We start from the raw sequence: 18,650 nt of genomic DNA, 5'->3' as shown, positions 1-18,650 counted from the left end.
GCCTTGCACACTTGCCTGCATCTAGCTGATCTAGGGTTTAATCATTAGTCATTAGTCCAACAGTTGCACATTAGAGTTTCTGTTGGACAAAGGTAAGTTTATCCCTGTTTCGTTCCATTTGCTTCCGTTTCAGAAAAGTTCCTCACACAGACAAAGACACGGCGGTTGGAACCAGAAGTCTTAAATTTGGACTCATCAAACCAAAGGACAGATTTCCACCAGTCTAATGTCCATTGCTCGTGTTTCTTGGCCCAAGCAAGGCTCTTCTTCTTCTTGGTGTCCTTTAGTAGTGGTTTCTTTGCAGCAATTAGACCACGAAGGCCTGATTTACACAGTCTCCTCTGAACAGTTGATGTTATGTGTCTGTTACCCAAACTCTGTGAAGCATTTATTTGGGCTGCAATCTGAGGTGCAGTTAACTCTAATGAACTTATCCTCTGTAGCACAGGTAAGTCTGAGTCTTTCCTTCCTTTGCCGGTCCTCATGAGAGCCAGTTTCATCATAGCACTTGATGGTTTTTGCGACTGCACTTGAAGAAACTTTCAAAGTTCTTATATTTCCAGATTGACTAACCATGTCATTTGAGCTGTTCTTGTCATAATATGGACTTGGGTCTTTTACCAAATAGGGCTCTTCTGTATACCACCCCCTACCTTGTCACAACACAACTGATTGGCTCAAACGTGTTAAGAAGGAAAGAAATTCCACAAATGAATTAAGAAGGCACAGCTGTTAATTGAATTCATTCCAGGTGACTACCTCATGAAGCTCGTTGAGAGAATTCCAAGAGTGCGCAAAGCTGTCATCAAGGCAAAAGGTGGCTACTTTGAAGAATCTCAAATAAAATATATTTTGATTTATTAATCCCTTTTATGTTACTACATGATTCTGTACAGTATGTGTTATTTCATAGTTTTGATGTCTTCACTATTATTCTACAATGTAGAAAATCGTCAAAATAAAGAAAAACCCTGGAATAGTAGGTTTGTCCAAACTTTTGACTGACACTAAATATCTACTTTTTTTCTGAGTGTAGTGTTAGATGGCAGAGTATCTGTTTTATTATTTTTTTCAAGCAAAGTATAATGGAGATATTCTCCATTCTAGTAGGTGGCTGTAATGCAATAATTATTGGATGCCAACCTCTGTTAAACCTCATCGAATAAGTTTAACCCTGGTATGACACTATAGGGATGATGGCGGAGGCAGAAGTGTCGTGCTGAAAGCACGTCGAGGACCGTTAGCGAGAAGGATGAGTGGACAACAGTGAAGTCCAAGAATGGAACAAAAAGGGAGAAATTGTTGTGCAAATGAGTCTGATGAATCGTTGCTTGTTGGAGAACGTTTTTTGGATAATGATGTTTATTTGGGAAACTCTTTTGAAGTCACGAGGACGGTGAAGAAGGCTTCAGGAAAAGTGAATGTAGTCATAGTAACCAGGAGTGTTATGGTGTTGACATTGTGTAGACATAGTAACCAGGGGCCTGTTGCACAAAACTAGGATAAGGGATTAAGCCAGGATATCTTGGTGATCCTGGCTCAATTGATCCGTAATCCGGTTGCACTAAAGATGGATAGGGGGCAGGAGGATATGTTATGGTATAAATTACCATGGAGATTTATTCTGTGGAGCTAGCCTGCTCCAGACCAGGCTAAATTCCAGGATCTATTTAATCTCATCCCTAATGTCAGTCAGCAGTCACCACAAATGGAAACCAATAGTTATTTCACTGCTCACTATACATTGTTATCACATATAACTAGACCCACTGTTATTTAAACGTTTGTGATCATTAATTTCAATGATTTTGGATAAAAAATGATTTTTAGATGATGTTGCTATCATTAGATAATTTACAGTTTCCCATAGACTATAAGGCTATATATAAAATGCTAGAATATTAGGGCCACAGAGGGGAAAAAAACACAAGTCATAATATTGTAACCAGTTGTTTTAAAGGAGGACAGTTGTTAAAATGACAGATGTGGGGCATTTCGTGAAATTGTACTTCAGTATGGTTTCATAAACAAAGACATGCTGATGTGCCAGAATATTAAGTATCACATTGTCATAAGTATCAAAACTGTAAAAACAATATGTAGCTTTTCTGCAGAAAGAACCAGCCTCATAAATTTATGACTTTATCCTTTTTCTTCAGTGTGGCCCTAGTACTCTGTCATATAAACAAATACACATTCCATATGAATATAAAAACACAATGTGTAACATTATGTTCCTTTATTGAATAAGGACAAAACAAAGCAGGTAAACCATCAGCTCCTTTCAAAACTGAAGTCACAGTGACTCTACAAGATGGAAAGCACAGAATCTAAGCATATTATACAAAATGATACATATACAGACCTTTGAATGTGTATAACACACCCTGCATGTCTGCACACTAAAATAAATGCAGGACAAATCCATACACATCAACTGAACAGACAAATGAATGGATGCAGTAGCCTCCCTGCAGCCTTGTATTACACACAGTATACCGCACAAACATCATAAGAGGCCAAATTCGTCAAAAAACGAACCCAAAAAAAACCAAATTCCTCTGCCACCGCAGGACATATTTAACCAAAATTGAAAGCACACATACTAACTAAAATAATTCAACACATATTGGTCCCTCAGCAGCCGACCACTGTCGTCATCAGGGAAGATTGCCGGATTGTCCCAGTCCATGGCTGGTGGCACTCTGGGGGCCCTCTCCTTCCTCAGGCAGGCCACATTGTGAAGGACAGCACAAGCCACAGTAATATCACATGCCCTAACAGGGCTGACCCTTAATTTGTGAAGGCAGTGAAAGCGTGCCTTCAGGAGGCCAAAGGTCATTTCAACTCTGGCCCTGGTCCTGGCATGGGCATGGTTGTAGGCCTGCTGTGCTTCCTGGGGGTCTGTGAAAGGTGTCAGGAGAAAAGGCTGGCAGCCATACCCCCTGTCTCCCAGCAACACACCAGAGAATTCACCTGTCAACACAAAATCTCATCATTACTACCTCATAAACACAGTGATATTCTTGACACAGCCATGATGGTTATAAATAGGGGTTGTGTGGATTACCTTGTGATAGGCACTGATAGATTTCAGAGGCCCGAAAGATTCTGGAGTCATGGACTGAGCCAGGCCATTTTGCCACAACATTGCTGATCACACAGTCAGCATTGCAGACCATCTGAAATCATAAGATGAGGAATATTACACCAATCAATGCACATCACTGGCAATGCAGAGTGTTCGTCAATGGACAATATCAAAAAGTTATGTTCACCTGAACATTAATGCTGTGAAAGGATTTCCTATTCACAAAATCGGCCTCATGGGCACCTGAGGGGGCTTTTATCCTTATGTGTGTGCAGTCCACTGCACCAATGACATTGGGGAAACCTGTCACACAAAGTAATGAGTATCCTACTATGTGTTAACAGTTGTCCTGTAATTTGTAGATCCTCTTACCTGCAATCCTATAGAACTCCTCTTTGATGTCACAGAGTCTTCTGTGGCCAGGGAAGGAGATGAAGACATCTGCTAATGCTTTGATAGCCAGACACACACTCCTTATTGTGCGGCAAATTGTGGCCTTGTTCAGCTGTTCTGCATCCCCCACTGAGTACAGGAAGGCTCCACTAGCAAAAAAGCGCAAGGCCACACAAACCATTTGCTCCACACTCAGTGCATGGCTCCGTGCAGTGCGGTGCTTAATCCTGGGACCCAGTAGTCTGCATAGATACCTGATGCCATCTGCAGAAAACCTGTATCTTTCATATAGATGGTCATCAGGGAAGGCCAGTGGGTCCAACCGGTCCCTGAAGACCCTTTCTCACCTGAAGGCTCTCCTCAGCACAAGTGCTTCTTCATCCACCACATCTCGCACGAATGGGCATGCCATTGTCAGAGCAGAAAGGAACACACAATTTTGGGCCTTCATATAGGCTAGTGGCCACACCTGGTGCTGGGGGGGGGTGGGCAAAAGAGGGCGATGCCTTATAACGATGACTTGGTTGTACTGATTGCTGGGAAAATAAAAAAAACCTTAGAAAGATGCCACCGTCCTGTGTGCTCACAATAAGAGCTCATATGTCATGGCTCACTTGACTTTACGAGAATATACCTAATTTTTATTTTGAGCTGTGTCATCTTCTTGGAGCTGGGGGAGGAAAGAAAAATAATGATTAATACATTTGTGTTACAGTTAGCATACAGTGTACATTGAAGGCATATCTCACCTCCCTCTCAAGTTTTTTTATTTCAAGGTCCAGTTTCCTAATTGTCCTCTTTTTTATTTCGAACTCCAGTGCAAGATTTTCCATCTTTTTCTTCTTGTACTGAATGTCTATGTCTGCCAGTTCTATTTGGCACCGGAGGTGGTTGCCATACAACTTTCTGATAGCTTGTGAGCTCTGTGAACACAATACAATTAGCGCAGCTGGAATTTGGCAGGATGTGGTGTCCTTTTATTAATACGCACTATGTTGCCAGGCTGGTTTTCCCACTGTATAGCATCTGGGTCCTGTAAAAGAAATTAGATTTTTTGATTTTGATGAGGACTCCTCACCATTGTAGAGTAAATAGTACTTTCACAGTCTTAACATGATACCTCATGCCTTCTGGAATCCAGAGAGATGGTCTCCTCCTCATCATCGTCTCCATCATGTGCTGTTGCTGCTGCACTGGGGCCTTCACCCTATCACATTTAATCGGATTCATATTGAAGCTAGTAGACAAGACATGCCAGGCCTACAGTATGCCTTTGATGGAGTACTCACTGGATCAGCATCGTCTGGTGCTTGTGCTGGTGGCTCTAACAGGAACACAGTGCTGCCAGACACTGCAAGGCAATAGGTAAACCAAAGTCAGACAGTCCAAATTGATTCAATATGAATGTGGTTGTATCCCATGTAGAGATGGAAGGACATACCTTGAATGAAGCGGGTGGCATCTTGGGAGGAACCTATGCTCGTCTCTTTCCCCCCAGGGATCCCCTCTAAGACGGGCCTGCCTTTATTTAGCTCCAAGGCCATGTCCTCTGCTGGGGTAAGGTCAGCCTTTGGTGACCCACCACCCGTGCCTTGTCTGTGGGTATTCTTTTTCACTGCTAAAACAGTACAGACAATGTGTGAGCAGGCACCTTCTGGGTACAATATATGCTTGTGCTTTGTTAAATATTAGTCAGGGACCATACCATTCTGCAGAATGTTCTTGTATTTGATTTTGACCTGCTGCCATGTCCGTTTTGGCCCGTTCATGTTTAATCTACACACACACACACACACACACACTTAATGGAGTCACACTGCAAAAAATTACTTGGTATTTTTGTCTTGTTTTCAGTAAAAATATCAAAAATTTTATCATAGCTTTATACAGTGTGATGGAGTTACTTTACACAATTTCACTCATATCTGCAGTGCATTTCAATAAAAAAAATTAACCGTTTCATAATTACAGTACAACTGCATTTTTGGAGATGTGAATTAAATATTTGAATTGTAATTGTGATGTTTCAGCGGAGCGGTGAGTGTGTAATTGTGCACTACTTACGCATTCAGGCGGTCTGCAATACTTTGCCACGCTTTTTCTCTTTGCTTTATCACTGTGGCGGTGTTGCCTTTCTTCTTAATTATATCTTTTACCTCCTCGTATGCCTCCATGAGGATTTGTGCTTCCGACGCGGAAAAGTACGCGGCTCTAGTTGCCATGGTAAATCAGTTAATCTGTGATCTGTGGCGGGGTCTATTTGAGTGAGCCGTGAGCGCGCACCTATCCAGGATTGGTTTCACCTGGCTTAATGAATCCGTGTCTGCTCATCCTGGCTTGGTCTTTGTGCAACCAATTAAGCCTGGACGCACATGTTTTGGCTTCATTGAGCTCAGCTGAGTCATTTATCCCGGATGTCTTAATTCTACTTTTGTGCAACAGGCCCCAGGAGTGGTATGGTGTTGACATTGTGTAGTCATAGTAACCAGGAGTGGTATGGTGTTGACATTGTGTAGTCATAGTAACCAGAAGTGGTGTTGATGTACAGGGGTACCGGTACAGAGTCAATGTGCGGGGGCACCGGTTAGTCGAGGTAATTGAGGTAATATGTAGGTGGAGTGACCATGCATAGATAATAAATAGAGAGTAGCAGCAGCATAAGAGAGGGTTGAGAGGGGGCAATGCAAATTGTCTTGGTAGCCATTTGATTACCTGTTCAGGAGTCTTATGGCTTGGGTGTAGAAGCTGTTAAGAAGCCTTTTGGATCTAGACTTGGCTCTCTGGTAACGCTTGCCTTGCGGTAGCTGAGAGAACAGTCTAGTGTGGCTGGAGTCTTTGACAATTCTTAGGGCCTTCCTCTGACACCGCCTGGTATAGAGGTCCTGGGTGGCAGGAAACTTGGCCCCAGTGATGTCCTGGGCAGTACACACTACCCTCTGTAGTGCCTTGCGATCGGAGGCCGAGCAGTTACCATACCAGACAGTGATGCAACCAGTCAGGATGCTCTCGATGGTGCAGCTGTAGAACTTTTTGAGGATCTGAGGACCCATGCCAAATCTTTTCTGTCTCCTGAGGGGGTAAAGGTGTTGTCGTGCCCTCTTCACGACTGTCTTGGTGTGTTTGGACCATGATAGTTTGTTGGTGATGTGGACACCAAGGAACTTGAAGCTGCTCCACGACAGCCTTCGATGAGAATGGAGCAGACGGAAAGGCTGTTATCCTGTAACCACACGGCCAGGTCTGTGAACTCCTCCCTATAGGCTGTCTTATCGTTGTCGGTTGTGTCATCGGCAAACTTAATAAAGGTGTCAGAGAAGTTTTTGGGCCTCCAAGACTTAACGGCAGAAACACTGCATGGGCACACAGTTGCCAGGAAAAGTCCCGCCATCACAGGATCCTTCTGAGCCTGTGTAGGAACCTGATTAAACAGAAAAGCAGGCTGATTTAGTTTAATTAACATTTCGTTGCTCAGTTTTGTATAGGTTTTTATTTTTTACCATGCATTTTTTCCCCTTTGTGGGTCCTTATTATCCACCTGTACACTAGGTGGCGGAACGCACATATAATTGTTGCGGACGCCATTATACCAAAGAAGAAGTTAATCCTCACCGAAAAAGTTACGCCAGATAGCTAGAACAACAAGAGCTGCCAATTCCAGTTTCAATGTAAGATCAAGATTTCTAACATATTCTGTAATTTTTCCTTAGGTTAACATTAGTAGTGGGATTATTTGTCCACGTCCAACAGATCGCGTGTAAACAAATCCATTTGTGCTAACGTTAGCTAGCTTGCTTCCTAAATTACCCATTTAAACGGCTAGCCAAGCTAACTGGCTTTCTGTCATACCGACAAAGTGAGTTTATCTTCGTTGTGAATGATAACGTTATTTGTTATTAAGACATACATGTAAACTATGTGATATGTGCATTGCCCATCTTTAAAATGGCATAAATCTATTGGCAACCCTTATCTAGTAAGTTAGCATGGCTAGTTAGCAAGGCCGTTAGCTTGTTAGCCAGCTTTAGATAACAAACTCAATTAAAGTAGCTAACCTTAATCATTAGCTAACTGTTCATTTAGAGATGACAAATGACAAATTACATTTTGGTTCGCGATTGCGTCAATCTAACTTCTTGCTGGTAAAATGTCTATCTAGCTAGATCGTTTCATCCTAGTGAGAAAGGTGACATTTGAATTCGTCTGTAAGTTCAAGCTAAACCAACTAACTCGACACTGTCAACGCTAGCTGTACCTTTGCCACAGCAATGCCAGCTAGCAAAATGTATTAGTATACATGGAATATGTATTTGTATTAGTATGGATGGAATATGTCTTCGTTAGCTAAGCTGTTCCAGTATTTTGTAAAACTCACCCTGTTTGTGAAATTCATCTTACATTTTGTTTGTGCCTCTTTTGAATCCTACTATAGCCTTCCATGTCTGAACCCAAGTCCCCGGGTTCTTACTGTGGTGTTCCAGCACAGAGAAGCTCACAGTGGGGTCCAGAGATGGTCTTAGTGAAGCTGGAGGACTGTAGTCAACCACTGGAACTCAATGTGATAGTCAAAGAGGAAGAGGAGGAGAGAGAAGTCAAAGAAGAGGTAGAGATTAAAGAGGAGGCGGAGGACATGGCCCTCAAAGAGGAGGCGGAGGACATGGCCCTCAAAGAGGAGGCGGAGGACATGGCCCTCAAAGAGGAGGCGGAGGAGGAGGAGATGGCCCTCAAAGAGGAGGAGATGGCCCTCAAAGAGGAGGAGATGGCCCTCAAAGAGGAGGAGGAGGAGATGGCCCTCAAAGAGGAGGAGGAGGAGATGGCCCTCAAAGAAGAGGCGGAGGAGATGGCCCTCAAAGAGGAGGCGGAGGACATGGCCCTCAAAGAGGAGGAGGAGGAGGCGGCGGCGGAGGAGATGGCCCTCAAAGAGGAGGCGGCGGAGGAGATGGCCCTCAAAGAACAGGCGGCGGAGGAGATGGCCCTCAAAGAGGAGGAGGAGATGGCCCTCAAAGAGGAGGCGGAGGAGATGGGCCTCAAAGAGGAGGAGGAGATGGCCCTCAAAGAGGAGGCGGAGGAGATGGGCCTCAAAGAAGAGGAGGAGGAGGAGGAGGAGGCGGCGGAGGAGATGGCCCTCAAAGAGGAGGCGGCGGAGGAGATGGCCCTCAAAGAGGAGGCGGCGGAGGAGATGGCCCTCAAAGAGGAGGCGGCGGAGGAGATGGCCCTCAAAGAGGAGGAGGAGGAGGCGGCGGAGGAGATGGCCCTCAAAGAGGAGGAGGAGGAGGCGGCGGAGGAGATGGCCCTCAAAGAGGGGGAGGAGGAGGCGGCGGCGGAGGAGAGGGTGGTCACAGAAGTGGAGAACAGGGAAGAAGTAGATGGTAACACTGACCCAGGTAAGTTCAGTAGTTTAGTACGGAGAGCGGTTGGTGTATTGACAGCCACAGGAGATTCCAGAACTATTATTTACACCAATCTGAGTCTTTACACCAATCTGGTGGCTCTTTCTGAAGAGTAACTTGGTTTCACCTCGTTTTAAAGGGACAGTGCAGTTAAAAACGTGTTACTGTTTTGAAAAGAATTCCTGGAATTGCAGCCTGTTCAGGTGGGATGGAGTTTTTGGCCCAGATCATGACATCACAATCTGATCAGAATAACCAGTCATCTTTTATTTGCACTTGTATCCTCCTACTTTGAAGGGGTAAGTGGGGTAGGCTCTATCCACCAATCAGGGCTGTGTATGTAAATATATTTTAATTTGTATCAACATGCCCAGAAGATCAGACTGAGCATTTTAATGGCAAAAGGAGGCTCAGGGAAATAAATCATAAAATAATATATTTGAAATTATTTTCATGAAATAATCACAGTGATTTATTAGACAGCCAGTGATGATTTAACCATTCTGCCATCAAACTGGCCACCAATGCTCCTTATAGGACACATCACTGCACTTTATACTACTCTGCAAACTGGTCATCTCTGTATACCTGTCGCATGATGCACTGGTGGATGCTTCCTTAGAAAACCCTCTTTTGCCTCTCTTCCCCCTATCTGAGATACCTACTGCAGCCCTCATCCTCCACATACAACACCCGTTCTGCTAGTCACACTCTGTTAAAGGTCCCCAAAGCACACTCCTCTTTTCAGTTCGCTGCAGGTAGCGACTGGAATGAGCTGCAAAACAGAAAAAACAGTCCAGTTGGAGTTATCTCCATTTCTTCATTCAAACACTCAATCATGGACACTCTTACTGACAGTTGTGGCTGCTTCGCGTGATGTATTGTTGTCTCTACCTTGTCCTTTGTGCTGTTGACTGTCCCCAATAATGTTTGTACCATATTTTTTGCTGCTGCATTGTTGTGTTGCTACCATGTTGTCATGTTGTGTTGCTACCATGTTGTCATGTTGTGTTGCTACCATGCTGTGTTGTTTTCTTAGGTCTCTCTTTATGTGGTGTCTTGATGTGTATTTTGTCCTATATTTTTTTTAAATCCCAGCCCCTATCCCCACAGGAGGCCTTTTGCTTTCTGGTAGGCCGTCATTGTAAATAAGAACTTGTTAATTTTCTATATTTTTATTTCACCTTTATTTAACCAGGTAGGCTAGTTGAGAACAAGTACTCATTTACAACTGTGACCTGGCCAAGATAAGGCATAGCAGTGTGAACAGACAACACAGAGTTACACATGGAGTAAACAATAAACAAGTCAATAACACAGTAGAAAAAAAAGAAATGACTATTTTACTATGCACTGACTTGCATAGTAAAATAAAAACATTTAAAAAATGAAATATTTCATGGGGGCTTTAACATTCTGGGCCTGTTTTCAGATGGTGATTAGAGGCCCAAGTGTCAAACACACATTAGTTTGGAATTTCCTAATGTAAGAACATGAGCGCTGGCATTTTCCAGCCCCAAGGTTCAACTATGTACCTGTCTAACATCAGCTCACTTGTGCTGAGGTGGGAGGGGTGGCAATATTGGAGGTGTGTCCTGTCGCGGTAGGGGATTTTGCTATAGGACCGTTAAGGTACCCCCGTCGAGAGTGATACAAGTCGTCTCACTCAAGTTCTTATGTCACCCGGCTAACTGGTGACTCACAGGTCCGCCGGACTGACCTGGTTATGTATCCTGCCCTTTTATTCTGAGATTAGATTTATGTGGTGCCGTTAGGCTTGTTTCAGGATCTTAGATAATATCAATCAGACTTAGAGTACCTCTGGGTTTTACTTTCGCTTTCCCCTTGTATGCTCTTATATCTAGACTCACGCAAGCTATACCTTAGTTACGATTTACAGTCTATGTCCGTCGACTAATACTACTTGAATATTAATATAGAGGATACCTGTTGCAATAAAATTATTATTCTGTCCAAACCGTCATATTGTCTTTAGTGTAGAAACTGGACTTGTTCCCCTAGATTGGGAGTGTCAGAGGTGTTCTCTCTCCTAGGGTTTTGGGTCTAGTTTCTACTTTTTATTCAATGTTTGCAGTTCACACAGTTGTACACGTTATTACAGTTTCTTCTTAGTCCTTATTCTAACATCAAACATCATCAAAACACCTACTACTATTAATATGTATATATGTATTACAACAAGTGGTTAATTACCTTCTATAAGTATTACAACAAGTGGTTAATTACCTTCTATATGTATTACAACAAGTGGTTAATTACCTTCTATATGTATTACAACAGGTGGTTAATTACCTTCTATATGTATTACAACAGGTGGTTAATTACCTTCTATATGTATTACAACAAGTGGTTAATTACCTTCTATATGTATTACAACAGGTGGTTAATTACCTTCTATATGTATTACAACAAGTGGTTAATTACCTTCTATATGTATTACAACAAGTGGTTAATTACCTTCTATATGTATTACAACAGGTGGTTAACTACCTTCTATATGTATTACAACAAGTGGTTAATTACCTTCTATATGTATTACAACAAGTGGTTAATTACCTTCTATATGTATTACAACAGGTGGTTAATTACCTTCTATATGTATTACAACAGGTGGTTAATTACCTTCTATATGTATTACAACAAGTGGTTAATTACCTTAGCGTTGGTTGACCTGGTTGGTCCCCAAAGAGTATGTTCTTCCACTCACAATTGCTCCAGAGGCTTATCCAATCACTCAGTATCTGTTTCTCCTACTAGAAGTTTGTACTATGATTTACTGAAGAGAACGGTTTGAGACAACAAATAAAACTTATAACACCACTGATGCTGTTTATCCACTCTGGTTAGGAGGTGGATGTATTCAGCACGAGGAGTGTGGAGGGTAGTTGTCTCAGTATGTCTCGTTCAGAAGTCAAGAGATACAATTGTTCTAGAGTATGAAATTCAGATATTACCTATTAGGTTGATGATAGTTGAAGTATCACAAGCTGTCTGTCAGTGATAAGTCAAGTAGCACTATCATGCCCTCTTAAGGAAGGCATTCTCCTTATATACTCTTTTCAGGACCAGGTCAGCTTTAGCGCTGAGTCATATTCTAACCTTGTGGCGAGCTATTTCTGTAAAGGGTCAGTTTGACATGTTACTGTGAAACATTACTAATGACAGATGCATCCTCGATCCACAACTCTTGCATCAGTTTAACCCATTCAAATTCTACTGCTAGTCTATCTCTTCCTTGTTCTGTCGATGGCCCGCTCTCTCCCCCTTCTGGGGGTGGTGCCCGAATGCAAGGCATCTCCTCAGGCCAGCTATCTCCCCCTTCTGGGGGCGGTGCCCGAATGCAAGGCATCTCCTCGGGCCAGCTATCTCCCCCTTCTGGGGGCGGTGCCCGAATGCAAGCCATCTCCTCGGGCCAGCTATCTCCCCCTTCTGGGGGTGGTGCCCGAATGCAAGGCATCTCCTCGGGCCAGCTATCTCCCCCTTCTGGGGGCGGTGCCCGAATGCAAGGCATCTCCTCGGGCCAGCTATCTCCCCCTTCTGGGGGTGGTGCCCGAATGCAAGGCATCTCCTCGGGCCAGCTATCTCCCCCTTCTGGGGGCGGTGCCCGAATGCAAGGCATCTCCTCGGGCCAGCTCTCCGGCCCCCACTCAAGAGGCGGAGCCGGTGGTGACGGTGTGTGCTGATCCAGCGAAGGAGGTGTCATCAGAGCCCCTTTTTGTGCTTCCGCATCAGTCCTTAAAAACACACAACACTGACAGTTTCAGCTATGTACCTGTCTAACATCTGTGTAACATCAGCTCACTTGTGCTGAGGTGGGAGGGGTGGCAATATTGGAGGCGTGTCCTTAAAAACACTGACAGTTTCATGCAGCTCTAAAAGGAACGTTTCAGACCCACAAACAGCAGGTCTCCTTGGTAACACAGTTGGTTTAGAGAGTGGAACCACAACCTATCCAGCCATGACACACAGTGTCCATGGTAGAGAAATGTTCATTTTGTGCTGGTGAATCTGGTATTTACAAACAGCCTACCCTACTCCTAAATCCTGGCTGGTTTAACAGCATCACATAGGTGTCTTCTGATCCTGGCCATTAGCCCAGTAGCCTAATAATAAAGGGGTTTTAAATGGTCTACTGAGAGTGCCTTGAAATATTAGCCTTAATGTTTTTTCATTATTCACAATTCAGCATACTTAATTTTCCTCGTTTTTGAGTAAGATTTCCAGTCACATGTCACAGTTCTTCCATGGCCTGCATACACACCAGACATGTCACTCGTTGAACATGTCTGGGATGCTCTGGATCGATGTGTATGACAGCTTGTTCAAGTTCTCGCCAATATCCAGCGACTTCCATACAGCCATTGAGGAGGAGTGGAACAACGTTCCACAGGCCACAATCAACATCCTAATCAACTCTATGCGAAGGAGATGTTGCTCTGCATGAGGCAAATGGTGGTCACACCAGATACTGACTGGTTTTCTGATCCACACTCCTACCTTTTCTTAAAGGTTTCTGTGACCAACCGATGCATATCTGTATTCCCAGTTGTGAAATCCATAGATTAGGGCCGAATGAATGTTTTTCAGTCTACTGATTTCCTTTTATGAGTATAATTTTAGAAATGATTGCTTCTACCATTTATATTTTTGTTCAGTGTATTAAAGTAAGGTACCTAATTGTTACCCAGTAAATAGTTTGATATTGATATCAAAATGGCTGCATTAGGCCTTTAAACAAGTCTTTCAAAAAACATTTCAATGCTGTTCCTGATTCTAACCCCATATCTGTTCATATTCCCACAGGAGAGGGCTCCAACCCAGGTTCAGACAGTGAGCCCAGTTCCACAGCATCAGGAAACCATAAACAACACAGACGGAGGAACTCAAGACAGAAACATCACCACTGCATGGACTGCTTCACTAGTTTCTATGAGCCAGAGGAGTTGAGAAGACACACTTGTAGGCCCCACCCCTGCTCAGATTGCAGAGGCAGCTTTATTTGTCCAATTCACCTCAAATCAAAACAGACTCAAAAAAGGATTATGACATACCCGTGTGGTCAATGTGAGAAGATATGTGAAACACCAAGCAAACTCAAGACGCACCAGATAACTCACACAGGAGAGAAGCCATACCACTGCACCATTTGTGGAAAGGGTTGCAGTCATTCGGATCAACTAAAGACACACCAGAGAACTCACACAGGAGAGAAGCCTTACCATTGCTCCCAATGTGGAAAGAGTTTCAGTCAGTTATCTACTCTGAGAAAACACCACCTAACACACACAGGAGAGAAGCCTTACCTCTGCTCTCATTGTGGGAAGAGTTTCCGTCAGTTAGCCAACCTAAATGCACACCAGTTAATTCACACAGGAGAGAAGCCATACCACTGCTCTCAGTGTGGGAAGGATTTCAGACATCCAAGAGACTTAAAGTCACACCAGAGAACTCACACAGGAGAGAAGCCTTACCACTGCTCCCAATGTGGAAAGAGTTTCAGTCAGTTGTCAACTCTGAAAAAACACCAGCTAACTCACACAGGAGAGAAGCCTTACCTCTGCTCTCAATGTGGGAAGAGTTTCAGCAGGTTATGTGAAATGAAGGCACACCAGATAACTCACACAGGAGAGAAGCCTTACCACTGCTCTCAATGTGGGGATAGTTTCACCAGTTTATATTTCCAAAAGAAACACCAGCTGATTCACACAGGAAAAAAGTCATTTCACTGCTCCCAGTGTGGGAACAGTTTTAGTCAATCATCAACTCTGAAGACGCACCAGATAACTCACACAGGAGAGAAGGCCTTCCACTGCCGTCAGTGTGGGAAGAGTTTCAGTCATTTATCAACTCTGAAGACTCATCAGATAACTCACACAGGAGATAAGCCTCACGTCTGCTCTCAGTGTGGGAAGAGTTTCAGTCTGGTAGGAAACCTTAAGCGACACCAGCTATCCCACACAGTAGAGAAGCCTTACTGTTGCTCTCATTGTGGGAAGAGTTTCAGTCAATCATCAGCTTTAAAGAAACACCAGAGAACTCACACAGGATAAAAGCTGGGTCATTAAATCTGAAGACACCAGTTTGCTCACATAGGGGATAAGCCTTAACTCTACTATCAATGTGGGGGAAGTTTCACCAGTTTATATTTCCCCCCCCAAAAAAACAGCTGTGGAAAGGTTCTGTAATGAATAAAATGTTCTGTTTGCATCTTATCTTTGGTGTCCTAAACTGGTACTTGTGCATCTAAGTTTGACTGCGACCTCTCCAGCTTGCTGACAATAAAGGGTGATTCATTTTAATATTGACTTTGAGTGTCCCAGTGTAAGAATTTCCACAACAATTCAGTCAGTCATCAAATTTGAAGACCTACCTTTTCACTGGCACAGGTGAGAAGCCGTACCTCTGCTCTGTGTGAGGGAAAAGGTTCAGTAGCCTAGGAGACCTAAAGAAACACCAGCTAACTCGCACTGGAGAGAAGTTTGTTCTGAAGTTTGACTATTGTTTATTGAAATAAAGCAGGGATGATGATAAGGGGTTATTTTGAACATGTCACTATTTCAGGAATCAGTCAAAAGGAGAGAAAAGGCAGTTTTACAGAAAGTGTATTTATTTGATTTGTGGACATGGTTTGTCATGGTCAGTATTTCCACTAAACAGCTGTCTGGGAATGCGATACTTCTATTTTTTTTAACCTTTATTTAACCAGGACAAATTCTTATTTTCAATGACGGCCTAGGAACAGGGCCTGTTCAGGGGCAGAACAACAGATTTGTTCCTTGTCAGCTCGGGGGTTTGAACTTGCAACCTTCCAGTTACTAGTCCTATGCTCTAACCACTAGGCTACCCTGCCTGTAACCACTAGGCTACCCTGCCTGTAACCACTAGGCTACCCTGCCTGTAACCACTATGACCTCCTCTTTAGGACCATATGCCAGAACGCCCTGAATATGTTCTTTAAGACAGGAGACTCCAATGAATCATGTTTATGTAGGTTTAGATAGCGGTATATACGGCTTTATGTAAAGGAAGGCCCTTTTAGAGCTTCACACTGGTTCTTATGCATCGAAGTTTGACTGTGACCTCTCCAGCTCTCCTACCATTTGTCCCATCTCTAATTGGACCTACTTCACAGTAGTAAATAGAATAGTAGTAAACAGATGAGCTGTTTCAAGTATTTAGCTCTATATAGCCCCCGACCCGAAGTTAAACTGTAAAAACAGACAGTTCACATTTTCCATTGACTGGCCATAGCCTACGTCTGAATACCGTAATGTCAAATTTATCAAGTAGACAATATTTCATTTATAAACATAATGCATATCATAAACAATTGCAGAATAATTTTCTCACCATTTCTGGCCATGAGTTCATCTTCCTGAAGTAGCCATACACCAAATTACCATACACATCTCATTTAATTGTTCCTATTAGATAGACTATTATCATTTATAGTTTTTGCTCTATGCATGTGCAGCTGTTCGGCCATGGAAACCCATGGAAACCCATGGAAACGCATGGAAATCCATGGGAACGCATTTCCTGACGCTCCCGACGAACAGTTATTTTGCTGAAGTTGCTTCCAGAGGCAGTTTGGAACTCGGTAGGTGAGTGTTACAACGTAGGACAAACCATTTTTATGCACTACATGCTTCAGCAATCGGCAGTTCCCCTCTGTGAGGTTGTGTGGCCTACCACTTTGCGGATGAGCTGTTGTTGCTCCTAGACATTTCCACTTCACAATAACAGCACTTACAGATGACCGGGGCAGCTCTAGCAGGGCAGACATTTGACGAACAGACTTGTTGGAAAGGTGGCATCCAATGACTGTGTCACGTTGAAAGTCACTGAGCTCTTCCGTATGGACCATTCTACTGCCAATGTTTGCCTATAAAGATTGTATGGCTGTGTGCTCCATTTTATACACCTTTCAGCAACGGGTGTGGCTGAAATAGCTATATCCACTAATTTGAAGGGGTGTCCACATACTTTTGTATATATAGTGTATGTCCTTGTCCTCTCCTTGGTTGATTTAGAGGAAATATTAAATAAATAATTAAAGTCAGTAATAAACATTGTAAGTCACATAAATAGACACCAAAACCACTCAATCATCCTAACATAATACATGTAATGGTTACACCAAAACCACTCAATCATCCTAACATAATACATGTAATGGTCTTATTTAGAAAATAAGTGTTTAATTTAAATCAGTGTTTAATAATTTCAACATCCGTGATCATATGAAATTGATTTGTCTTTTTCAGTTCCTCTTAAGGATCCGCCCCCTTTTTTTCAATTTTCACCTAAAACGACATACCCAAATCCTAACTGCCTGTAGTTCAGGTCCTGAAGCAACGATATGCATATTCTTGATACCATTTGAAAGGAAACGCTGAAGTTTGTGAAAATGTGAAATGAATGTAGGAGAATATAACACGTTAGATCTGGTAGAAGACAATAAAAAAGAAAAAAAAAACATGCTTTTTTTTGTATTTTCTTTGTACCATCATCTTTGAAATGCAAGAGAAAGGCCATCATGTATTATTCCATCCCAGGCGCAATTACAATTTTGGCAACTAAATGGCAGCAGTGTATGTGCAAAGCTTTAGACTGATCCAATGAAATATTGCATTTCTGTACCAACTTTTGTATCAAGACTGCCCGGAATGTGCCTAATTGGTTAATTAATAACGTTAGAAGTTCATAACTGTGCACTCTCCTCAAACAATAGCATGGTATTATTTCACTGTAACAGCTACTGTAAATTGGACAGTGCAATTAGATTAACAAGAATTTAAGCTTCCTGCCAATATCAGATATGTCTTTGTCTTGGGAAATTTTCTTGCTACTGACAACCTCATGCTAATCGCATTAGCCTACGTTAGCTCAACAGTCCCGCGGTGGACCCACCGATCCTGTAGCGGTTCCAGGTAAGTAAAAATGAATGAACTAATACATTTTGCCATTAACACCACATTCTGTCCTTTCCATCACAGTTCATTATGTGGTGGCAATGACGTGTGGTGAGAATGACGTTTTTGCAGTATTTGGTCATAATTAGCAGGAATTGTAGCAGGCTAACTCCAGTTGGACAGCTAGCATACAATGTCTCCTAAATACACAGAATTAAAACCATTTCCAAATCTGAAATAATTTGAGGAAATTAGCTAAATATATCTTTTCATACTTGTGCAAATCTTTCTAAAGCCGAAAATGGAGACAATTCAAAGCATACCAATAAACAAAGTGGTAAGAATATTTATTTAGGCTATAACGATATGTTGAAAGATGGCTGTATTGGGTAGAGATGACTGAACTGCTCAGTTTTGTGTTTATGTCTGCAGGTATACAGACAAGGAGGCATACAAAGTTATGTCAATTGGTATTGGTATGTTATGCAGATCACCCTCTTCCCTTACTTCTTCAATGAATATCCCATAAGCCTCTACATTATGGACAAGGCATGTGTATGAAAACTGTTTTGATAATGGTTTTCATTCACATTCACCACAAAAAGCAAGTTATGAATACTGTCTTGTGCATGTTTTGTTAATCATCTGTATAATTACTAAAAGAAAATGTCACAGACTTCAGCCTCCCTAAACCTCTGAATATAACAGGACATATTTTCGATCACCATGCACTGCAAAATCATTCTGGCTATGGATACGGAGAACATCAACAATATTTGGCAGGGTAATTTGTATTTTTCTATCACAAAGTATAATTAATTTATCATCCGGTCCAGTTGGTGG

General features: G+C 42.6%; 2 protein-coding genes across 2 annotated transcripts in view; one reads left to right on the top strand and one right to left on the bottom strand.

Moving 5' to 3' along the window:
* LOC139370208 (zinc finger protein 436-like) overlaps positions 1 to 15,045 on the top strand; it is a 32,034-nt gene extending 16,989 nt beyond the window's left edge. The window contains exons 3-6 of the mRNA XM_071109553.1: positions 7,914 to 8,084; positions 8,619 to 8,865; positions 13,696 to 14,479; positions 14,645 to 15,045. Coding sequence (XP_070965654.1) covers positions 7,914 to 8,084; positions 8,619 to 8,865; positions 13,696 to 14,479; positions 14,645 to 14,942 — 1,500 coding nt within the window. The 3' untranslated portion in view covers positions 14,943 to 15,045. The remainder of the gene's footprint in view (positions 1 to 7,913; positions 8,085 to 8,618; positions 8,866 to 13,695; positions 14,480 to 14,644) is intronic.
* Positions 3,464 to 5,322, bottom strand: LOC139369544 (uncharacterized). The gene is made up of 8 exons (XM_071108788.1): positions 5,190 to 5,322; positions 4,926 to 5,102; positions 4,774 to 4,835; positions 4,605 to 4,691; positions 4,476 to 4,517; positions 4,234 to 4,407; positions 4,119 to 4,154; positions 3,464 to 4,020 (listed from the first exon to the last, which is right to left on the bottom strand). The coding sequence occupies exons 1-7, from the start codon at positions 5,251 to 5,253 to the stop codon at positions 4,119 to 4,121; spliced, it is 642 nt and encodes a 213-aa protein (XP_070964889.1). The 5' UTR covers positions 5,254 to 5,322; the 3' UTR covers positions 3,464 to 4,020.
* Positions 15,046 to 18,650: the final 3,605 nt, after the last annotated feature.

Source organism: Oncorhynchus clarkii, chromosome 17 (assembly GCF_045791955.1).
Source record: "Oncorhynchus clarkii lewisi isolate Uvic-CL-2024 chromosome 17, UVic_Ocla_1.0, whole genome shotgun sequence".
NCBI classification, from domain to species: Eukaryota; Metazoa; Chordata; class Actinopteri; order Salmoniformes; family Salmonidae; genus Oncorhynchus; species Oncorhynchus clarkii.
Note: the sequence above shows the minus strand (reverse complement) of the source record. Positions and strands in the feature narration are given on the sequence as shown.

Coding starts and splice junctions, on each gene's coding strand:
- LOC139369544 (XM_071108788.1), bottom strand. CDS start 5,253: ATGAACGGGCCAAAACGGACATGGCAGCAGGTCAAAATCAAATACAAG. Junction 4,692..4,773: donor CACCAGACGATGCTGATCCA/GTGAGTACTCCA, acceptor TAAATGTGATAG/GGTGAAGGCCCCAGTGCAGC. Junction 4,155..4,233: donor TAAAAAAACTTGAGAGGGAG/GTGAGATATGCC, acceptor TTCCTCCCCCAG/CTCCAAGAAGATGACACAGC.